General features: G+C 51.3%; 1 protein-coding gene across 1 annotated transcript in view; it reads left to right on the top strand.

Annotated features, from left to right (window-relative positions):
- The window catches only part of LOC105921862 (histone-lysine N-methyltransferase 2D), a 63,825-nt gene that overhangs the window by 7,813 nt on the left and 33,559 nt on the right, over positions 1–22,453 (top strand). Inside the window, exons 3-16 of the mRNA XM_036130162.1 lie at positions 119–201; positions 312–849; positions 1,448–1,627; positions 1,708–1,730; positions 2,480–2,569; positions 2,636–2,745; positions 7,754–7,904; positions 7,979–8,150; positions 12,957–13,071; positions 13,146–13,309; positions 14,707–20,933; positions 21,007–21,159; positions 21,359–22,080; positions 22,156–22,257. Of these exons, the coding sequence (XP_035986055.1) occupies positions 119–201; positions 312–849; positions 1,448–1,627; positions 1,708–1,730; positions 2,480–2,569; positions 2,636–2,745; positions 7,754–7,904; positions 7,979–8,150; positions 12,957–13,071; positions 13,146–13,309; positions 14,707–20,933; positions 21,007–21,159; positions 21,359–22,080; positions 22,156–22,257 (8,830 nt within the window). The remainder of the gene's footprint in view (positions 1–118; positions 202–311; positions 850–1,447; positions 1,628–1,707; positions 1,731–2,479; positions 2,570–2,635; positions 2,746–7,753; positions 7,905–7,978; positions 8,151–12,956; positions 13,072–13,145; positions 13,310–14,706; positions 20,934–21,006; positions 21,160–21,358; positions 22,081–22,155; positions 22,258–22,453) is intronic.

The raw sequence follows: 22,453 nt of genomic DNA, 5'->3' as shown, positions 1-22,453 counted from the left end.
TTTAACAGAAACATTGTAACAGCCTGTTAGAGCCTCAGTACCTGCTTGGCGCTGTGTGAATTACTGCATCAGTGCGGCGTGCCATGGCATTCGTTAACCGTCGACCGTCTTCCTGCAGGGGGCGGAGCCGAGGAAGAGCTCAGGTAGAGGATGAAGAGAGCAAGGGCCCTCCAGAAAAGAACCGGGCCCAGAAGAAGTCAGGTGAGCAAGGAGCCTCGCCGAGAGCGCCACCCACTGTTAGGCAGGTGTTTTGGACCTGAAGTTCTGCTGCTGTCTGCCTGGTTCTGCTAAACTCTGCTTGATGTCCTCAGAGTCCAAGGAACCCAAGGAGCCGGAGGAGGCGAAGCCCACGGGGCGCCGGCGCTCCACCTCCAGGGGAAAGTCCCACATGGTCCCAGACCCGGGGCCTGAGTTCAGTCCCTGTCCGGAACCAGACCGTGAGCGCAGCTCAGAAGTAGCACCCGTTTCCCAGGAGGAAAGCAAAACCGGTCCGGCTCCTGCTGCGCCGATCCCAGAGACGGTCCCGGAGGAGGGTCCTCCGGTCCGCCCCCCTTACCCAGACTGCAGACCAGATCCGGAACCAGGAGAAGACACCCAGCCCAGTTTGAGCAACAGCCCCGCCCCCCTGGAAGGCGGCTGTGGTCCCGGTACCACGGAGCCTGAGGAGGGTCGCGGTGTCGGTGGTATGGAGCAGAACCCGGCGCCGAGTCCTCGCTGCGCTTCTCCAGCGTCCCTGTGCCTGCAGCTGGAGGACGAGGATGAGGACTCCCTGTCCCCCCTGTTCCAGCACTCCCCGTCAGACGAGGCGGGGGGCTCGCCCACCCCCAGCCTCGCACTCACCAAGAAACGGTGAGTCTCTCTGAGGGCGGGGCTCTGGTCAGGGTTCCCCAGGGTCCTCCAGGACCAAGGTTCTCCATTACCAGGGTTCTCCAGGGTCCTCCAGGACCAAGGTTCTCCATTACCAGGGTTATCCAGGGTCCTCCTGGACCAGGGTCCTCCAGGGTCCTCACCTGCCTCCACTCTGAGCTCTCAGCAGAGCTCTGCAGAGCCTCCATGCTGGTGGGAAGCTCAGGTGTTTGATGCAGGTGACCTGGACCAGGGACCACCTGGGAGGTTCTGAACTGGAGAGCCCTGGTTAAGAGAACAAGAAGGAAAACTGGGCCTCCTGGCAGAAAGATTCCTAACCCAGGCTGACCGGGAATGATTTTCACTCAGCAGAGAAGCTGAATATAGCCAGAGGAGAAAGTGGGAGGAGCCACTCCTCCAGCTGAAGGTGTGCTCCCCGTCTGCCAGGCCCACCTGGAGGTGCTGCGTTGTTGCTCCGCTTTTAGAAACTAGGAGTGTTGGCCCTGGTTCCCGTTGGTTCCAGGGCCTTCGTTCCAGGAGGCATCAGGTGGTTAGGGTCATGTAGGCCAGGTGTGCTCACCTGTACTCACCTGTCCTGCAGGCTGAAGCAGTGTGCCTTCTGTTATCGCGGCGACCAGCCACCGCTGGGCCAGGGCCGGCTGGTGGTATTCGGCCCGACGCCAGGCTACATACCCCTCCACATCCTGAACCGCCGCGCCTCCTCCGACCGAGACGACGACTGCCACGACCACTGCTACCGCGGCGACCCGGCCCCGGCCAAGTAAGTGACCTCACTTCCTGTTTATGACAGACAGCAGCGGGTGGTGTCGCTGTGCTAACAAGCTGTCTGTCTGTGTTCAGGTGCAGCAGTCCGGCGCAGTGTGGTGAGTACTGGTGGAGGTGGTGCATGTGATCAAGGTGGTGCGTGTGCTCCAGGTGGTGCATGTGCTCCAGGGGATGCATGTGATCAAGGTGGTGCATGTGCTCCAGGTGGTGCATGTGATGCAGGTGGTGCATGTGCTCCAGGTGGTGCATGTGCTCCAGGTGGTGCATGTGATCAAGGTGGTGCATGTGCTCCAGGTGGTGCATGTGCTCCAGGGGATGCATGTGATCAAGGTGGTGCATGTGATCCAGGGAATGCATGTGGTGCATGTGCTCCAGGTGGTGCATGTGATGCAGGTGGTGCATGTGATGCAGGTGATGCATGTGTTCCAGGTGGTGCATGTGATGCAGGTGGTGGATGTGCTCCAGGTGGTGCATGTGGTGCATGTGCTCCAGATGATGCATGTGCTCCAGATGATGCATGTGCTCCAGATGATGCATGTGCTCCAGGTGGTGCATGTGCTCCAGGTGATGCATGTGGTGCATGTGATCAAGGTGGTGGATGTGCTCCAGGTGGTGCAGGTGGTGCATGTGATCAAGGTGGTGCATGTGCTCCAGGTGGTGCATGTGATCAAGGTGGTGGATGTGCTCCAGATGATGCATGTGATGCAGGTGATGCATGTGCTCCAGGTGGTGCATGTGCTCCAGGTGGTGGATGTGCTCCAGGTGGTGGATGTGCTCCAGGTGGTGGATGTGCTCCAGGTGGTGCCGGTCAGCGGGCCACTGACTGCTTTACCTGTCGCTCTTTCAGAAGACGAGTCTTCCTCAGAGTTCATGAAGCAGCTGGGACCCATCGGCCTTCCACACGACATCAACGTCCAGTCACTGTTCGACCCCACAGGTATGCCGGCCCCTGCTGCTCCTCCTCCACCTCCTCCACCCTGTGCTAACCTGGCTCTGTGTGCAGGTCAGTGCTGTGCTCACCTGCAGTGTGCCGCCTGGTCAGAAGGCGTAAGGCAGGGCGATGGCCAGTCCCTGCTCTACGTGGACAAAGCCATCGACTTGGGGAGCACTCAGGTGAGTCTCTGACAGGTGAAAGGATAATTTACAGGTGATTTACAGGAGTAATCCTGAAAGCAGGAGAACATCTCAGCAGCTGGAACCTTCCTGGATGGCCGTCCTCCAGGTTGAGGCCCAGGTCAGAGCAGGAAGCTCAGAGAAAAGAGCAGAAAGCAGCAGCTGCACGTCAGACTCTGCAGGCAGCAGGTAAACTCTGTCCTCTGCATTGAAGCCGCCCCTCGGCCTCCAGGGACCGGGCTGGGGCTGAAGGTCAGGCTCAGGGGTCCATGACGGCAGTCTGTGGGGGCAGACCCGGGTTAAAGGCCATGACCAGAGAGACAGGCTTACTGTACAGGCCCCAAAGGTTGGCGGTTCCAAACTCAGTCTGTCACTCTGGGTCCCTGAGCAAGGCCCTTGACCCCAGGTTGCTGGTGGTGCTGCCCGCAGCATGGCGGCTCCCTGAGGGACGGGCTAAGCAGAGACAGTGTTTTCTGCTTCCTGTCGCTGCACGCATGCTCGCTGTGAGGGATTGCTGCAACGACTTGAAGCCAGCAACTGTCCTCTGTGGCTCCAGCTCATCCAGGAGCAGAGAGACTCTGAGCCAGCCTGGCTGGAGGATGTGACTGAATGCGCTGTAGAGACAGACCCGGCTGCAGAAACAAATTACAGCGGGGGCATTCCATTTTTTTAGGGGGGCACACTTTTACAAAAAAAAAAATTATATGCTTCAGGCTGAACAGTGGCTCTGTGACTACTCCTACAGTGCTGAGAAAGAAATTCTCAATAAAATCTAAAAAAAACTAACAAACAAATAGCAATAGTGGAGTCAGTGTTACCACATTAGGCAGGTTTCCACCCAATTAGGCTTCTTTTGAACACATTGAGCTGGAACAAAAGTAGCTTATGGGCAAGTTGTAAACATTTAGGAAGCTTTTCACAACATTTGTTGGGCTTTTAGAAAGATTTTCTGACAAAATATATCAAAATATTTGTCGATGTCTGGAAGAAAACTAAAACCCTTTTAATAAAATACCATCTCCTTAAACTAATTTTACTGGTCAATTTATTTTTGAAATGAGTTGAATCTGTCGAATTTGACATCAATGAATAATAGCTATAATGAATAATATTGATTGTTATAATAAAACAAGAAAAGAATAATGGTTAATTGTCACTGCTATGCCATAAGCTGGTTGAATATGCTTATTATTATTATTAATTATAATTTGGTATTATAATTTAAATAATAAATCATTCAACTCAAATTTCCGCTATAACAAATATAGTTCAAATGGTGGTGATGTTAGCTATAAGCTTGTAAGTATTTATACCACTAATGCATTAGTTAATTTGCTGTTATGAACTCAATTTATGCTGGAATAAATGATCAGGTCGGACTGTTAACCGACCAGGTTTATCCAGCAGGCTGTGAGAACCCCAATGTAACTGCAATTAGAGTTTAAATCCTTATTCCTTATCACCATCCAATGATATTGTCTCTGTATTAATATCAGATGTTAACTCCAAAGGAGGTTAGCTCTGATTTCTGAATACCCATGCAACTGTGAATTGGATTGAACACAAAACAATTTCTATTCCGCAGTCGTTGGTTTTATTGAACCAAAAGCAATTCCCTGTTACAGTAATTCTCTGATTCAAACAACTTTGGAATTCTTACTCATTACTAAAACTAAAACATGCAAAATATATATGTGGAAATAAAGAACAAAACAAAATAAACAATGGATTAAAATGAGCGGTTAGCAGATCTTAACTTAACTCAAAGTTGTTTAACACCGCCCTCGAGACATCGGCATTTCACGTATCAGCCTTGATAGACAGAACAGCTTCGGGAATCTCACTGGACGCTTTGATGTCTTACACAAAGCTAGTTCAGCTAAGCTACCTACAGTTCAGATACACGTGACCCTCCCAAGATGGCTGCTACGATGACGTATGAGGGGAGGTCCTAATGACGTAACCACGCTTACGCTGATGGGGTAATGCCTCGCTTCGAAAGGGGGCAGCTAACTGGGAGTTTAAAGCAAAGCCCGCGACTTGAGCTCGGACAAAGAAATTAAACTGATAAGGAGAAGCGAAAAGAGAGAGGGGGGGGGGGAGCAGGGAAAAAGATGAAAAAAAAATAAGGCGGTAACCCACGGCGGGGTTATTGATGAATCACAAATCAACACAGCAAAATCAATTGTAAAATACATGCACATACAAAGAAAATGTTCAGCAAAATAATTCCAACTTCGTCGTGGAATAAAAGCATTAACCAACACCTACAAAGTTCTACGCCTGCCCAGGCACTTCTAAACACCCTGTTGGTGAGACAGAAATAAAAGGGGAGAGTCCGTTACTTTGAGATGCCTCGGGGCTGGTCCGGAGCGCTCCCGAGTGTTGCGGCTTTCTGGATGCGTCTTGACGAGCGCAGTTATCCGCAGGCTGCAGCGGGACCGGGATGGGAAGAAGCTGCTTCGTTTCTTCCTCCGGGTCCACAGTCGCTTTGTTGGCCAGACAAAGCGGGGTCCTCTTCGATCACTGGGAGATATGGCGTCTCTCAGTCTTTTGATCAGAGGGAATTTAAAAGTACTTATTTTAGTCGACCTCCTGTCTGCACAGGGAATAGTTTGGCTTCGAAAAAAAACTCTCGGTCCAGCGAGGAATTCGAGCACGTGTTGTGGGATCACCCCAACGGAAACAGCTGTGTCTTCTCGGGTTGGCTAAAGCCAGGGAAGAAGAAAGATGGTCGTGGGTGATCGGCTTTTATAGCCATCATCATAGCAACCTTATCTTGATCGGCGGCCATTTTGCCGTGTTGCGTGATGGGAGTTGGTGGCCATTTTGACCACATGAGTTGGTGGCCATTTTGACCACATTGCATCATGGGTAACGTAGTCCGTTACGTCCCGAATTGATGCAGCTTTTGTCACGTATGAACTACATGAGTTGGTACAACAGTCACTATGAAATTGTATTTGTCAATATAAACGGCCCAAGAGGTTGAGTTCTGCTGATCAACTTAAAAATATTTCATGGCTGTGAAAGAGAAATGTTTGAGCTCTGTAAGATAAATTAAGTTTATATTAAGGTAGATTTATTACTCATGTTGGGAAGCTACTGATAATTTTTTTTTTCCCGGTTGACATATCATGATTGTTAAAGTGATCTTGTGTGTTATTTGGTTGCCTGATTGTACATTTTGTGCAGATTTTTTTTCTTTGCTTCAGCTCAGTTGTGTGCTAATGGCATGTTCTTGTGTGTTTATTAGTTCTGCGCTTTTAACATGAGAGAGTTTGAGATTTGGGCTTGTTTTTTTTTCTTTTAAGTTGGTCAGGTTTTATGCTGGTTTGGGTTACTGGAAACTAACAGTGAGACAACATGTAGCTCTGTGTCTGCACTCAAAAGTCCAGCATAAGCTACACGCTGATAACCATGAGCGCTGGTGTCAGGCTGAACACTGACTGAAGTAAAAATTCATACTGTTCTGTAATCATAGCAGGTAGGAGCGCAAGGATCAGAACAAGGCAGAGTTCCCTCTGCCTGCAGTAACCCAAGTTTCTTCAGTTCAGTTTTCCTGCTTAGTTTAGCTCCTAGCTGTCTAGCTAACCCTCCTAGCTGTCCTAGCTAACCCTCCTAGCTGTCTAGCTAACCCTCCTAGCTGTCTAGCCAACCCTCTTAGCTGTCTAGCTAACCCTGCTAGCTGTCTAGCTAACCCTGCTAGCTGTCTAGCTAACCCTGCTAGCTGTCTAGCTAACCCTCCTAGCTGTCCTAGCTAACCCTCTTAGCTGTCTAGCCAACCCTCTTAGCTGTCTAGCTAACCCTCCTAGCTGTCCTAGCTAACCCTCCTAGCTGTCCTAGCCAACCCTCTTAGCTGTCTAGCTAACCCTCTTAGCTGTCTAGCTAACCCTCCTAGCTGTCCTACCTAACCCTCCTAGCTGTCCTAGCTAACCCTTATAGCTGTCTAGCTAACCCTCATAGCTGTCTAGCTAACCCTCCTAGCTGTCCAGCAAACCCTCATAGCTGTCTAGCTAACCCTCATAGCTGTCTAGCTAACCCTCCTAGCTGTCCTAGCAAACCCTCATAGCTGTCCAGCAAACCCTCATAGCTGTCTAGCTAACCCTCCTAGCTGTCCTAGCAAACCCTCATAGCTGTCCTAGCTAACCCTCCTAGCTGTCCTAGCTAACCCTCCTAGCTGTCCTAGCTAACCCTCCTAGCTGTCCTAGCCAACCCTCTTAGCTGTCTAGCTAACCCTCCTAGCTGTCTAGCTAACCCTCCTAGCTGTCCTAGCTAACCCTCCTAGCTGTCTAGCTAACCCTCTTAGCTGTCCTAGCTAACCCTCCTAGCTGTCTAGCTAACCCTCTTAGCTGTCTAGCTAACCCTCCTAGCTGTCTAGCTAACCCTCATAGCTGTCCTAGCTAACCCTCCGAGCGTGAATGTTTACTCCAGCGTTGACTTCAATGCTGCCGTTTCAAACTGAAATTAATAGTGCTGCTTCCAGACACTCTCATTTGCTTCGTTGTCACTTCTTGTAGTTGTTTGGTAATCAGACCGAATATCCATCCCGCTCTACCGACACCAACGGGGACCACAGCGTCTCTGAAGGCTTTGAACATCTGACCCAGCAACCCGCCCCTCTCACGCTGTGATTGGCTACCATGTTGTCTCAGTCGTTGATTTGATTGGTTGAATTGTATGATTGACACATCAAAGATAGTACTATTAGATCGATGGCCACTCTGAGGTAAAAAAAGAAAAAAGAAAAGACAGCTTCCAGGGCGGGCACGGCTGGCTCAGCGGGCGGCACCGCCCCCCCAATGCCCGCCCATGCTGCCAGGTCTGTGTAGAGAGAACCTCTGACCTGATGTGGAGCTGCAGAGACGACTTGAAGGACTCTGTTTAAACTTTGAGTCTGATTAGTGATCACACTGTGGAGTTAACGCCTTCAGAAGGCTGTGAACGCGGCACAAAGCATCAGTCCTAGTCTCCTCTCTAAGCCCCGCCCTCTCTCTCGCCTGTCCAGGTGTGTGGGTTCTGCAGACGCCTCGGCGCCTCCCTGCGCTGCCAGTACACCAGATGCGGGCGGCGGTACCACTTTCCGTGCGCGGCGGCCGCCGGCGCTCACCAGGACTGGACCCAGAGACTCACGCTGTGCAGCAGACACGCCCCCGCAGGTACGACCTTCCCCCCCCGCCTCGTCCTCATGTCCTGGCCGTGTCCCTGGAAACATACCCGCCTCTGTCTGCAGACTCGTCGCGCTGCGTGCTGTGCTCGGGCGGCGCCGGGCCCGGCGGCCTGCTGATGTGCTGTTGCTGTGGTAACTGTTACCACGGCAGCTGCCTGGACCCGGCTCGGAGCCCCTCCCCTCTGCGACGGGCCGGATGGCAGTGTCCCGACTGCAGAGTGTGTCACGGCTGCAGGTGAGTCACACAGCTCGAGTCGTAGCGAGCGCCGACGTGAAGCGGACCCCGTGGAGCCCAGAACCCGGTGAAGCAAGTTCTGGAACCAGGTTCTGGGCTCCACGGGGTCCGGCAGGGGTCCGACCTGTTCCCAACACCCCGGCGGCGCTGCCTCTCATCAGTTTCCTGGGGAACCTTAGGTCGAGGCGAGCCGCGCGGCGGACAAGTCCAGCTTCAGTCCTGCGGCCGTTTGTGGCTCTGCAGCGAGGCTGGTCCCCTAAACGTTGTCCAGGCTGTTTCCTGCTCTGACAGCATCAACCCGCCTGTCTGTTTCTGCTGTAGACGTGACATAAAAGTCAGAAATATCCTCTGATCCTTCATCCTGTCGGTCACCGGCTGAAAATATTAGAAGCCATTAAAATGTGCAGGAATCGTGCGATCCAACGCAGTGATTAGAAGCGCTGCCGTCGTGTGTTGGGTCTTCGCCGTGGTTCTGATGAAAGCCGATGGTAGGCGCCGGGGCCATCATGCTTAGCTTCCTCTGACGATGTGGTGCAGGAGATGTTAATATGTGGGTGGATGCTGCTGGCTCCAGGTGAAGCAACCTCGCCTGTGCCTCCACTGTGACCTGAAAAGCGGTGCTTCCCCCTAACTGACTGTTAGTGGACGACTTCCTCACCACCTTCAAACCCACAGCGGACGGCTGGTTGCAGGCAGAACCTACATTTCTGAATCTCCTGGAGGAAACCTGGAGAGAAGCGCTGGAAGAAGTTTGACGTTGAGAAGACTGCAGCTGTCTCCTTAGAAAGGTCTGAGGTGGAGCACGGTGGACACCAACGGTCCCTCCTGGCCTCTGGGTGGTGGAGGTGTGGGCCTTAGTGACAGGTGTGAGTGGCCAGGTGTGTTACAGGTAGTGTTGCGCCGATGCCATTTTTTGGCCCCGATACCTGGCTGTGCAGTATTGGCCGATACCATCTGTTTGAAATTGATGTGTGTGTGTGTGTGTATGAAGAACTGCATACTACTGAGGGTAGTAGAACTTTTTATTACCTACCTGGAATGGGTGACAGTAGTTTAATAAACTTTTGGCTCTCAAAGGCCAAAATAGTGCAACTTTCATGAACTTATATAACATGCATAATTCTAGTCGGGAGAGAGAAGGCTGCGTTCAAGTGACATACAAACATCAAAATGGTATCGGTGCCTATTTGTTGGTACTCGCCGATACCGATACCACCATTTTAGTGCTGGATCGGGGCCCCGTCCCATACTGGTATCAGTATCGGTGCAACAGTAGTTACAGGTACAGCGTATTCATCACCACCACCAAGTGGACACTGAATGTATCGCAGGCAGAGGGTTAATTTGATATTAGTTCATTGTTTGAAGCTTTAACTTGATACATGAACGGTGCGGTACGCCGATAACCTCTGGATCTGAATCTTTAGGGTACGACAGCTGAACATACATCTGGCAGTTGTTCTGCTAACCTTTAACCAGGTACAGCCTCTTCAAGCTGAAGTGAACGTATTACCCATGATGCACCTTAACGGTGTGGGTGGCTACAGCTGCTAGGTCACGTCTCTGTAAACAGCACAAATGAAGGAACTCTTTCCTGCTGATGTCACAGCTAAAATAGCTTAATTATATTTATGGCGAGGCAGCAGGATGTGACAGTGAATCAACCCGGCCACTCACGTCCTGAATCAGGTGGTGCGGCTGGTTTACCGCTTACTGGACCTGGGAGAACGTTGGACTTCTGGGTGAAGCAAGAACCTGGAAGATTGTTGAGGAGACAGGGTGGGAATAAATAAATTTCCTCATAGCCTGTTCAGACTTAACCACCTAAACATCCTCCATCTACTGATGAACATCCTCCATCTCTACCTGATGAACATCCTCCATCTCTACCTGATGAACATCCTCCATCTCTCTACCTGATGAATATCCTCCATCTCTCTACCTGATGAACATCCTCCATCTCAGTCTATCTGCCTCACCAACCTGCAGGAATCCTCCTATCTCCTCCCTCCAGGTCCCTGCCTGGTATCTGGTTGGTCTCAGCTGCCTCCACCTCCTCTCTGTCCTGCTGGAGACTCTCTGCTGTGTCCTGCTTCCTCTTAGCTGATCTCTTTCTCTGAACACACTCCTGAACTTCCTCCTTCCTCCACCAAGACCATCTAGACCTGAAGGAGCTCCACCAAGTAGGAGACTTAGTGGAACTCCTTCAAGTCTAGATGTCATCCAACTGTGTGCTCCTACCTCCACTCCTGAAAGTGTCCTTGCCTCTTCTGGAGGAAAGTATTCACTGCAGCGATTTCCACCTTCACCTGTCCTGGACATCAGACACTCCTCTTCGGCTCCTCATCCCCTCTGTTCCCAGCTCCAAGGCATCCACTGAAGTCTGCAACAATCACTTATCTCCCCTCTGGGGACGTCGTGCATTACTTCATCATTACTCCAGAGTTTCTCCTCTAACTCACCACCGGTGGAGCATAACTGCTGACACTGAACATCACACCTTCACTTTCTTCTGCCCATGTGAAGCAGCTTTGACCTCCAGAACATTCCTGACAGACTCCTCCACCAGGACAACGCCCTTCCTCCCCCCCATCTCCACCACGGTAGAGCAGCTTGAAGCGTCTCCTCAGCTTGCAGCCTTGCTGCCGTCCCCACTGGTCTCCTGAGCTTCTGTCATGGTCCCGACATGTCTCTGCTGTCAGCCCTGGACTCTAGCCTTTCCTCTTCTCTCTCTGCCTTTGGACACGTTGTTATAATCTTCTTTGCCAGCAGCAGCCCAATTTCCACCTCTCACCAGCATGGTACCGGTAGTTCTTAACCCGGGCGTGACCCACCAGGCTCTGGACTTGCATAATAAATGTGCAAAGAAAGCTCAATAAATAAAAGGTGAACCAGCGTAAAATGTAGCATCAGTGTACAAAATGCAGAACCAGAATCAATCAAATACAAATGTAGAGATGAATAAACCAACTAAAAGAAACCACACATCTGTTTACCCGGACCTCATCCTAGGGGACGCAGAGACTCTCCGTCCAGTACATCGTAGCTTCAGATGGTCACAGTGTTGTACGGCAGCGCCCTCTGCTGGCGGTGAAACAGCCTGGTGGACTCTTCCCCCGTAAGCCAAGGCCACTTGTTGCATATTAACATATTTTATGCTTACTGCTTAAGTACTGGGCTCTTATACATAAAACAGTGTTCAATAAATAGTTTTCATCTCATTTCTTTACACCTGCCGGTATGACGGCCAATAATGCAGCAGTTTAAAAATAAGAGCATCAAAAACATCTTTCCAAAACAAATCTAATTTATGCCAAAGTCCAGTATGTGGCTGTTTTAATTTTTCCATCTTTGACCAGGTGATAAAGGTGTGTTAAACCATAGTCTGACCATTTTCTAAAACCATTATCTAATCTATTGGAAGGCAAAGTCATCATGAGCCAATTTTTGTCAATGGAGAGAGATGTTTGGGCAGCCTGTATGTGGATCAGATTTTATTCCAGGTAGTAAGAGTTTTCCTGCTTCCTGGTCCAGACAGAAACTGTTTCCTATGTGCATCTAAGAGGTGTGTAAGGGATCTATACATTTACTGCTTTCTGTGTTTAACCAGCGGCTTGTTGAGTCGTTTTTGATTCAAGATATCAACGGCTTCATCTGTGCCGCCCAGTCATACAATTTTAAGTTTGCAAGCTTAATCCCAACTTCCATTTAAGCCAGCTGTAAAGTCTGTCTAATTCCCGGACGCTTCTTTTGCCATATAAATGCTGATAATAATTTGTCAAGGTGGTCAAATGTTTTGAAATCTTTTATGCGCACACCTTCACCTCGGGCCAGCAAAGAGAGATGTGGAGAGGACCTGGTTAGGACTTAACATGCTACTATCCACCCGCTTCGAGCCACTGGCAGAAGGTTTGGGAGTTTGTCTTGATTTGTCACAAGAAATGTAGGCGATTGGTGCCCACAACTATGAAGGACAAAACATCCACAGACAGTCCTGCAGCATTTCTGTGTTTTCATAGGTGCAAATATTTTATCTGCCTCAGGCTCAGCAGTGGCTCTGTGACCACTCCTACAGTGCTGAGAAAAAGATCTCAATAAATTCCCAAACATCTAAAAAACGAGCTAATCGGGCATGTTGTCACATTTGTCCCGCATTGTCTTCACCTCCTTCTGGAGGCTCTCCACTGTGTTTTGTTGCAATGACACTTCATCGGATCATGTGGACAGACCTGCCTTCACCTTTTTTTACGTCTGACTTCATGATCTCAAAGTCTGCGCGGACAGCGGTGGTATCGTTGGCAATTAGCGTTTTTAACCCCTGTAGGTGGGCTTGATTGTGCTTATCCCGTCTGCTAATGCCAACTTGAGCTTGTCTCTTATGATTTGATGAATATCACCTCTTATGACCAAGGTCTCTGCTCTGAAGTCCCCAATCATACCTGGGCTGTCAGTCAGGGTGGATGAAGGCTGGTTTGTGTCTGTGTCGCTTTGCATGGCTAGCTTCGTGGTTGTCCTTGTTGAAGGCCTTACTGGGTTAGTTTGACTGCTGCTGCTTATAGTGAATTTAAGGGCCTGGTTGACGATACAAAACAAACAGAAGAGGTTTTATTGCTTTGCAGTTTGGATGAGGGAAACTGAGGGTTAAATGTTCAAAAGAACTGTAGTTATTAATTGGCCTGGGACTAATTAATAAATCAGACTCAAAGATGGTTGCTGCTACTCCTCACTGTCTATGGCTACCTGTAACATAATGCGGCGGATGATCGGCGGGAACTCACCATACAGTAACTCTTGTCTGTGTGTCAGGTCACGGGCTGATGAAGCTGTGCTGCTGGTGTGTAAACGCTGTGATAAAGCTTACCACACACACTGCCTCACACCTCCTCTGGACCACACCCCGAGTAAAAGTTGGACCTGCAAGGTCAGAGAAACACCAATACATGTACAAAAGCACAGATGTATTGGTCCTGAACTCATGAACCCTTTATCCTCCAGAACTGCAGAGTCTGTCGCCGATGTGGTGTGACATCCTCGGGTCAGTGGGCTAATCATCAATTTCTCTGTGAATCATGTGACCCTGGCCTGCCCTGCCCGCTCTGCGACCGTTCTCTTGACCTCTTTTCACCGCAGGAGAATCTGACCTGCAGCAGTTGTTACAGGTAAATGTCTTTACAGCTTCCTGCAGCCATTCTGCACCAAATACATGTTTATGGCTGATCAGACACTTTGTGATTATTAACCCGTCTGGCCCGATCTCTGTACTAGCAGAGCCGCGACTATTTTAGGCTTCAAAAGTAGGTCAGAAACTATCACGTTTTTTTCTTTCCTAAATACCTCCAAGGTGGAGGCCTTAATGCTTATGAAACAATTACATTTTAGTTATATAGCATTCTTAATAATTTTTTCACAAATACTTTCAATTTAACAGCATTTTAAAGACAAAAAATGTCGTTCAACTGTATCAAACATTGACTAGTCTTTCGGAAAAATGCCTTGCTGCGCAGACATGCTTAACTCCACCCCCACAAAGCCGGTATAATTAAAAACCAGAGTCCTACCTTTTAAACAAGATACACTACATATCTCTTCCAGCTGTTTTTAGTTTTGTAATCCCTGTGCATAACCGAGCTTATCTCACTCTGCTGATGTGCACACAGTGACGCACAGGCAGTTTCTCACGAGCTGCAGCTGTGACCAATTAATAATGTAACTTTCTGCAGCAGGGGTTTTTCCTCCTCTCAATATCTATCCCCATAGCAATGCGGGGGAGTGAATATATGATTCTAGAAGTTCCTTAAAAAGTTATGATTTATTTCTTATTTTCTTTGCTCTTCATTTTATTGATTTATGTGCTGCACAATAAAATACATGTTGACGGAACACAGGGTAAATCTTCTTACCAAAGGCTTTCTCATGTGCAGAAGGAGTCCTACAATCCAAATTGGCACTTTTATTTGACCTGCTTTCCTTTTACAAGGTGAAAATCAAATTTGGCACGTTTGGATAAGCTGTGCCAAAATTAGAGGTCCGCCTGGCTCCCTTCCTGCTAAAATCTTTGTGAAACAAATACGCTTCAGCTGATTCAGGCCAGATTTGCTGCAGCTATAGTGAAGATGTCAGAGGCTTCTTCTATGTTTTCATAAGGGTTTTCCTGTAGTTTTGCAGTGCTTATTTTGAAAAATATTTAACCGAGGCTAAGAAAATTAGATTTTTCCTTGGTTTAATCACCTATAAATCAGACATGGTGACCTTTTGTAAGAGTGGTTCCACTTGAAAATATTCTTTCATGCCTTAGTGCCACACAAAAACAAAATTTTACATTTACGCTTTATAAATTTGGAACTGTACTTGATTTATATCAGATTTGTAATTTCAGGTGGAAATTGCTCCTAAAACCCTCTGGGCTTAAATGTCTTTTAATTCTTTGCTGTCCATGAGAATTATTGTAGTTATTAATGGATTGTTCTCTGTCTTTCAGGTCCGTTCATGCAGAGTGTTTAGGGCAGACTGTAAAGGACAGTGCAGCACCTGACCTTTACATCTGCTCATCCTGCAGGCCCCTGGAGGAGCCGTTAGTCTTACACAGTCCTATCCCAGTCCCACCTACTGAAACTTCCCTGTCACTAAGTCAACTTCATACAGAGATTCCACCCCCCAGTCGTCCTGCTCATAGTCCAGTCCAGCTCTTCTGTTCAGAGACACCACAAAGTCCTACCAGGAAAGCCTCTCAGCCATCACTGCACAATTTGTCAACGCCTCTGCCTGACTTATCAGAACAAAGTCTTAAACCATCTTCTAGAGACCATCAAAGACTCTCTTCAGCTGTAGAAAGGCTAAGTATGCCTGGACCATGTAACAAAGACCTCCAACTGACTCCTCCACAGTCTCCATCTTCCCTGAAGGACAGCCAAGCACCACCAGATGAAGTACTTGAAAGAAAGCAATCATCTCCTATAGAGCTGCAAACAAGTCCAACACCATCCACCAAAGAACCCCATCAGTGTCTCGTACTGTCACCAGAGCACATTCATTTAAATTCTTCACTGAGTTCCGCAAAATATGATCAGTTACCATCTCCCTCATTCGATCAGTGCCTAGAGCAATCTGCAAACAAAACCCAGCAGAGTCCTGCAGCGCCTTCAGTGGAGACCCATCAGAGTCCCACAACAGCCCCCCCAGGGGACTCGCATCAGAGTCCTGCAACGCCTCCAGCAGAGACCCACCAGAGTCCTGCAACTGCCCCTTTAGAATTGCCACATTCGTGTCCTGCAATAGTACCTCAGGAGGAGTCTTATCAGAGTCCTGCAACTTCCCCTCCGGAGGAGTCTCATCAGAGTTCTGCAACAGCCCCCCCAGGGGACTCGCATCAGAGTCCTGCAACGCCTCCAGCAGAGACCCACCAGAGTCCTGCAACTGCCCCTCCAGAGGAGGCCCCATCAGAGTCGCCGCCTCCGTCCTCCGCAAAGGCCTCTCCGGAGGAGTCTCATCAGAGTCCTGCAAGTGACCCCCCAGAGGAGTCGCATCGGAGTCCAGCAACGGCCCCCCCAGAGTCGCCACATCAGAGTCCTGCAACACTTTCAGTGGAGACCCATCAGAGTCCCCCAACTGCCCCCCCAGGGGACTCGCATCAGAGTCCTGCAACGCCTCCAGCAGAGACCCACCAGAGTCCTGCAACTGCCCCTCCAGAGGAGGCCCCATCAGAGTCGCCGCCTCCGTCCTCCGCAAAGGCCTCTCCGGAGGAGTCTCATCAGAGTCCTGCAAGTGACCCCACAGAGGAGTCGCATCGGAGTCCAGCAACGGCTTCTCCAGAGGAGGCCCCATCAGAGTCGCTGCATCCGTGTTCCGCAACGGCCTCTCCGGAGGAGTCTCATCAGAGTCCTGCAAGTGACCCCCCAGAGGAGTCGTATCGGAGTCCAGCAACGTCGCCTCCAGAGGAGTCTCATCGGAGTCCAGCAACGCCGCCTCTAGAGGAGGCCCCAGCAGAGTTGATGCATTCGAGCCCCGCAATGGTACCTCAGGAGGAGTTTCATCAGAGTCCTGCAAGTGCCCCCCCAGAGGAGTCGCATCAGAGTCCAGCAATGCCGCCTCCAGAGGAGGCCCCATCAGAGTCGCCGCCTCCGTGTTCCGCAACAGCCTCTCCGGAGGAGTCTCATCAGAGGCCTGCAAGTGCCCCCCCAGAGGAGTCGCATCGGAGTCCAGCAACGCCGCCTCCAGAGGAGGCCCCAGCAGAGTTGCTGCATCCGAGTCCCGCAATGGTACCTCAGGAGGAGTTTCATCAGAGTCCTGCAACGCCTTCAGCAGAGACTCACCAGAGTCCTACAAGTGCCCCCCCAGAGGAGTCGCATCGGAGTCCAGCAATGCCGCCTCCAGAGGAGGCCCCACCCAAGTTGCCCCCTCTGTGTTCTGCAACGGCCTCTGTAGAAGAGTCTCCACAGAGTACTGCAATGTCCCCACCAGAGTTTCCGCATCAGAGTCCTTCAATGGTACCTCAGGAGTCGCCGCATCCGAGTCCCGCAACGGGCCCTCCAAAGGAGTCTCAGAGTCCTGCAACACCTTCAGCAGAGACCCATCAGAGTCCTGCAATGTCCCCACCGGAATCGCTTAATCCGAGTCCCGCTACAGTACCTCAGGAGGAGTTGCATCCACGTCCCGGAACGGCGTCTTCAGAGGAGTTTCATCAGAGTCCTGCAACAGCCGCTCTAGAGTTGCTGCACCCGAGTCCCTCAACGGCCGTTCTAGAGTCGCCGCATCCGAGTCCCTCAACGGCTGCTCCAGAGTCGCTGCATCTGAGTCTTGCAACGGCCGCTCCAGAGTCGCCGCTTCAGAGTCCCGCAACGGCCACTCCAGAGTCGGCGCAACCGAGTCCCGCAACGGCCGCTCTAGAGTCGGTGTATCCGAGTCCCGCAGCGACCGCTCCAGAGTCGCCACATCCGAGTCCCGCAACGGCCGCTCCAGAGTCGCCACATCCGAGTCCCGCAGCGGGTGCTCCAGAGTTGTCGCATCCGAGTCCCTCAGCGACCGTTCTAGAGTCACAGCATCCGAGTCCCGCAACGGCCGCTCCAGAGTCCCCGCATCCAAGTCCCGCAACGGCCGCTCCCGAGTCCCCACATCCGAGTCCCTCAACGGCCGCTCCAGAGTCCCCGCATCCGAGTCTTGCAACGGCCGCTCCTGAGTCCCCGCATCCAAGTCCCGCAACGGCCGCTCCCGAGTCCCCACATCCGAGTCCCTCAACGGCCGCTCCAGAGTCCCCACATCCGAGTCTTGCAACGGCCGCTCCAGAGTCGCCACATCCGAGTCCCGCAGCGACCGTTCTAGAGTCACAGCATCCGAGTCCCGCAACGGCCGCTCCAGAGTCCCCACATCAAAGTCCCTCAACGGCCGCTCCAGAGTCCCCGCATCCGAGTCTTGCAACGGCCGCTCCAGAGTCCCCGCATCCAAGTCCCGCAACGGCCGTACCCGAGTCGCCACACCTGATTCCCTCAGCGACCGTTCTAGAGTCACAGCATCCGAGTCCCGCAACGGCCGCTCCAGAGTCCCCGCATCCGAGTCCCTCAACGGCCGCTCCCAAGTCCCCGCATCAAAGTCCCTCAACGGCCGCTCCCGAGTCCCCGCATCAAAGTCCCTCAACGGCCGCTCCCGAGTCCCCGCATCCGAGTCCCTCAACAGCCGCTCCCGAGTCCCCACATCCGAGTCTTGCCACGGCCGCTCCCGAGTCCCCGCATCCGAGTCTTGCGACGGCCGCTCCCGAGTCCCCGCATCCGAGTCTTGCAACGGCCCCTCCAGAGTCCCCGCATCAGAGTCTTGCAACGGCCGCTCCAGAGTCCCCGCATCCGAGTCTTGCAACGGCCGCTCCAGAGTCCCCGCATCCGAGTCTTGCAACGGCCGCTCCAGAGTCCCCGCATCCAAGTCCCGCAACGGCCGTACCCGAGTCCCCGCATCCGAGTCCCTCAACGGCCGCTCCAGAGTCCCCGCATCCGAGTCCCTCAGCCATCGCTTCAGAGTCACCGCTTCCGAGTCCCGCTACGGCGGCTCCAGAGGGGTCACATCAAATGTCTATACAATCTCCAGAGGAGTACCATCAAGATCATTCATCCATTACAGAGACCAATAAAAATCATATACCGCCTCTGGAGGAGAGCAACAATATAGTTAAAAACCACCTTTCAGAGACCCTTCTTCAGAGTCCGACAGCATCTCAAGAAGAGACGTATCATAGTCCTGCAGCACCTACTGATGAGTTCCCTCAGATTTCCATGGAACTTCCTAAGAAATATCCTCAAATTCCTACACCAAATCCAGAGGAGAGCCACCAAAAATGCTTATCCCTTAAAAAGGATCCCCACAAAAATGATTCTCCCTGTCTGGAGAAGACCTGTAAAAGTTCTTCACCGCTACCATCAAAGACTCATCAAACAGTGTCACAGTCTTTGGATCAGCTTAATAGTCAGATTGAAACCGTTTCTTCCAATAATAATCCGGCACAATCTTTAAAAGAGACCCTTCAAAGTTTTTCTTCCTGTGATGCTTCTGATGACAGTCCTAGATTAAGCCCCTTAAATCTCCAAGAGATGACAGCTTTGTCGCCCAAAGTGATCCATCAAAGTGCTTTGCCTCGTCCTGCTGAACCAAAGAATCTCCATCAATGTTCTACCCAATCTAACTTTAGTACTGGAGATGACCAGGACAGGCTCAGGCTGCCTGAGCCTGGTCATGCAAAGTATTCATCAAGCTTTACATCATCTCACCATGCTCTCACCGGACTGCTGGTCACTTCTTCATCACCCAAATCAGTAAACCAGGAAAGTCCCACATCGCACAGACTTAAACCTGAAAGTCTTGCTCAAAATCAGTTGGGCCCAACAGAAGTTGAATTTGGTCCAGTGTCAACTCGTCCTTGTCTCGGTGAGCAGCACAGTAGTCTTAGCGTACAGAACTTCACAGAGGGTCAACAGAGTTCAGGACAGGATGATCAACCTCTGCAAAGACATCCGGCACACAGTCCTGACCTATGTAGTCCATTACAAGCTAGCTCAGCTTGTATTGTGAGTCCCACACAGGAAGCAGAAGCAATGCTGGACCAGCCAACCTCTGGAGCAGACCCTCCACAGAACATCTTCACTGTGGACCCTGAAGCCCCTTCGGTCTACTGTTCATCGACCATTAACGCACCCAGGTCCTGTTCAGCCCCATGCAGCCCTAATCCTCTCCTTGGAGAACCTAGACTCCAGAGTCTTTCACAACCTGCAAGTCCAGTTCAGCCCCAGAATAACCAGGCTGCCAGGAGTTTAATGTTCCCAATGGAGAAAAGTCTTGACTCTCTCTTGACATTGGGACGTAGCTCAGCAAATCTCATCTCCACCTCTGACCCCCCCTCTTCTGGGAGTAATTCTGTCCACCCCAGCCTGCCTCATGCTCGAAAGACACCAGAAAGCCTTGATAACAGTAGCACTTCACCTGAACACAGTAGCCTAACATTCTCACCTTGTGTGCAGGACACAAAGGTAAACCGGAGTCCTAACAGAAATCCATCACCATGCCCTGACGCTGCACCAGCGCCTGTAAACCCTGCCTTCTGTCTCAAAACCTGCGAGAGCCCTTTGCCAACAGAGACCCTCTCCACACCACAGACAGCCTGTTCCCCCACACAACCAGACAGCCCAAAGTCACAGCCTGTTAGATCCATGATGGAACCAGAACAGCCTCAACCTGCCCACACCATTTCTGGTCAGGATAAGGATGTGGAGGTCCACCCTGACCGATTGGTCCAAACGGAGAACCTAATGGACTCGGATCGTAGTTCGTCACAGACTGACATTAGTCCCACATATGTCCATAGTTCTAGCAGCACATTTTGTCCCCATACTGGTTCAGTTATTAGCTTTGTTACCGCGAGTCTGACTAGTATCCCCTCAGGTGGTGACAGTTCACCATGGGCTAGTCATGTTGGTCAAGCTAGTCCTGTTGATGTAGTCCAAACAGAGACTCCCAGCCCTGCTAGCCCACCTCACAGTCCAGCTGGGGATGAGAAGATGCAGCACAGGACCACACCCAACACTAAAATGACTACCAGGCTTCCTCAAGCCCCACTGACCTCGGCTTCTAACTCCGAAACAGCCCTAGGGCTCAGTATGGTCCACGGCGCTGTTGATACCACTAAAGCTCTGCTGGATTCTAGTGCTGACCACGCTGCAAACGTTGATGTGGAAATGTGCACAGGACCAGGAAACTCACCTGCTGCAGATCCCATCCCAGCTCGTCCTGAACACTGGGCACAGAGTCCTGATAGCCCTGCTCAGTCGACTCCAAACTCTTCCAGCCCTCTTTATTCAGACACTGCAGTGCGTAGCTCTGTCATCACCAGAGATTCACCCGCCAGCCCTTCAGGCCCTGCTCCCTCAGAGCTGATCCCTCCTCCTACAGTCTTTACCTCAACGTTTCAAGCTGGACTCACCTCTGTTAGCAGCCCAGGGAAACGGTCTGTCATTGGAACTGTGGATTCAGAGAGTCATCAGTCTAGTCCCACACCCGGCCCCGTTGGCCACCTGAAGCCAAGTCCTAACACTGGTGCCACTAGTCCCTTGCTTCCAGAGCCCAGTCCCGATGCTGGTGTTGGTTGTGCTGGTTCAGCGTCTGAGGAGGCCGGTTCTGCTGTGGTCCCAGTTAGCCCTGTTCCTGACTGCCTGAGCCCGTCTGAAATCAGGCTTAGTCCTGGTCTCTCTGGGCCTGTAAGGTCTGCTTCTGGAGCTGGCCAGCAGACTGTGATGGCCTGTGCATTCACTGGAGGTGAGTATCATGGAGAACCACTGGCCGCCACATTAGAGTGATGTGGGTTCTTAAACTGATACTGTTCTTGCAGCAGAGCAGAGAAAGACTTGGGAGGAGCAAGGAGAACCCCCTCAGGCTGTGCTGAAGAGTCCAGAAGATGTCAAGCCTTCTGGGAAGACTGAGGGAGGAGCAGACAAGGAGGAGGAGTGTCAGCGCAGATTGGTTCCAGTCTGTCCTCCTTCAGGTGAGAAGAACTGAGTTTATCAGTGATGAGAACACCTTACATTATCCATCTTCAGCAGACCTGACGGGAATCTCTGGTTCCCTCTGTTTCCAACAGGTTTAGATGACACAGAACACCTCTCGCTGGTTCAAAGTGGTTCTGACCGTTGAAAAGAGACATGGTGTGGTGGTCTAACAGATCCTGTTTGTCTTTTCTACAGATGTCCAACTGATAGAACCCTCTGGGTCCACTGCCTCCCCAGTTCCTTCGGCAACCTGCCCCTCCACCTCATCTCCTCCTGAACCTGGCTTCCTGGCGGTGCCCCTGTCCTCCTCTCCTGGCAGGACCTCTTTACCAGTCTGTTCTCAGTCCATGCCCCCTAAAGAAGACTGCCCCCGTGAAGCTGAGTGGGGGAAAGTGGAGGAAGAGGGGGATGAGAACAGTCCATCCCAAAGACAGAGTGACGTTGTTGCCACAGTGACTGAACCAACCAAAAGATCTTTACAATCTCACGGTGAGACTTCAGACAAGCAGACCATGGGGACAACAGGTAGACAACAGATGCAAGAAGAAGAGGAGGTGAGGCCAGTCAAGGAGTACCAACTAAAAGTGGAGGGGGAAACCTTACTCAGCCCCGTTCTGGACCTCAATCCATCCTTGGACATGGAGGTGATGGAGTTGATGACCTCTGCTGCTCCCACCACTATGCAACTTCTGTCCTCGTCCAGCCCTACCTCCTTTACCCGCAGAGGAAAGGGGCGGAGCCTCAGGCCTCCCCCCTGCTCCCCCCGTCCCTCGGACGACCTCTCCATCCGCCTGAGGCAGTCTCCCTTTTCCACCGAGGCTTCCCCTGAGACCTCGCCGGCCAGAACTCCAGTCACACCTCCTCCTCTTACCCCACCCTCTCCTCCCTCTTCCAGAGAGTCTCCTCCTTTTTCTCAGGTGAAATAACTGAAACAGGTGTTTGTGTCTCCTGCAGGTGTTTCTTCACTAGCTTATCTTATGTCCTGTCTCTAGGCTGCACCCACCATTGTGTTTCCTTACACTCCGAAGATTGGCATGGGAAAACCAGCCATCTCCAAGAGGAAGTTCTCTCCTGGGAGGGCGCGGTCCAAACAGGTAAGATGGTTCCACCGATCTCATCAGGACACACCTTGAGACGTTCCCAGAGTATTTGCTGCTTAACATATGCCACGACAACTTTGTTCTTGTCCTTAAAGTGAAAGTTGGTCTTTACTAGTCATATTTCATAAGAAATTCAGCTACCCAAATCCTAGAAAGTCCCTCCCACTCTGTAGCATTGGTCACACCTGCA

This window comes from Fundulus heteroclitus, unplaced genomic scaffold (assembly GCF_011125445.2).
Source record: "Fundulus heteroclitus isolate FHET01 unplaced genomic scaffold, MU-UCD_Fhet_4.1 scaffold_285, whole genome shotgun sequence".
NCBI lineage: Eukaryota > Metazoa > Chordata > Actinopteri > Cyprinodontiformes > Fundulidae > Fundulus > Fundulus heteroclitus.
The sequence above is the reverse complement of the archived record's forward strand: the minus strand, read 5'-3'. Positions and strand labels throughout refer to the sequence as shown.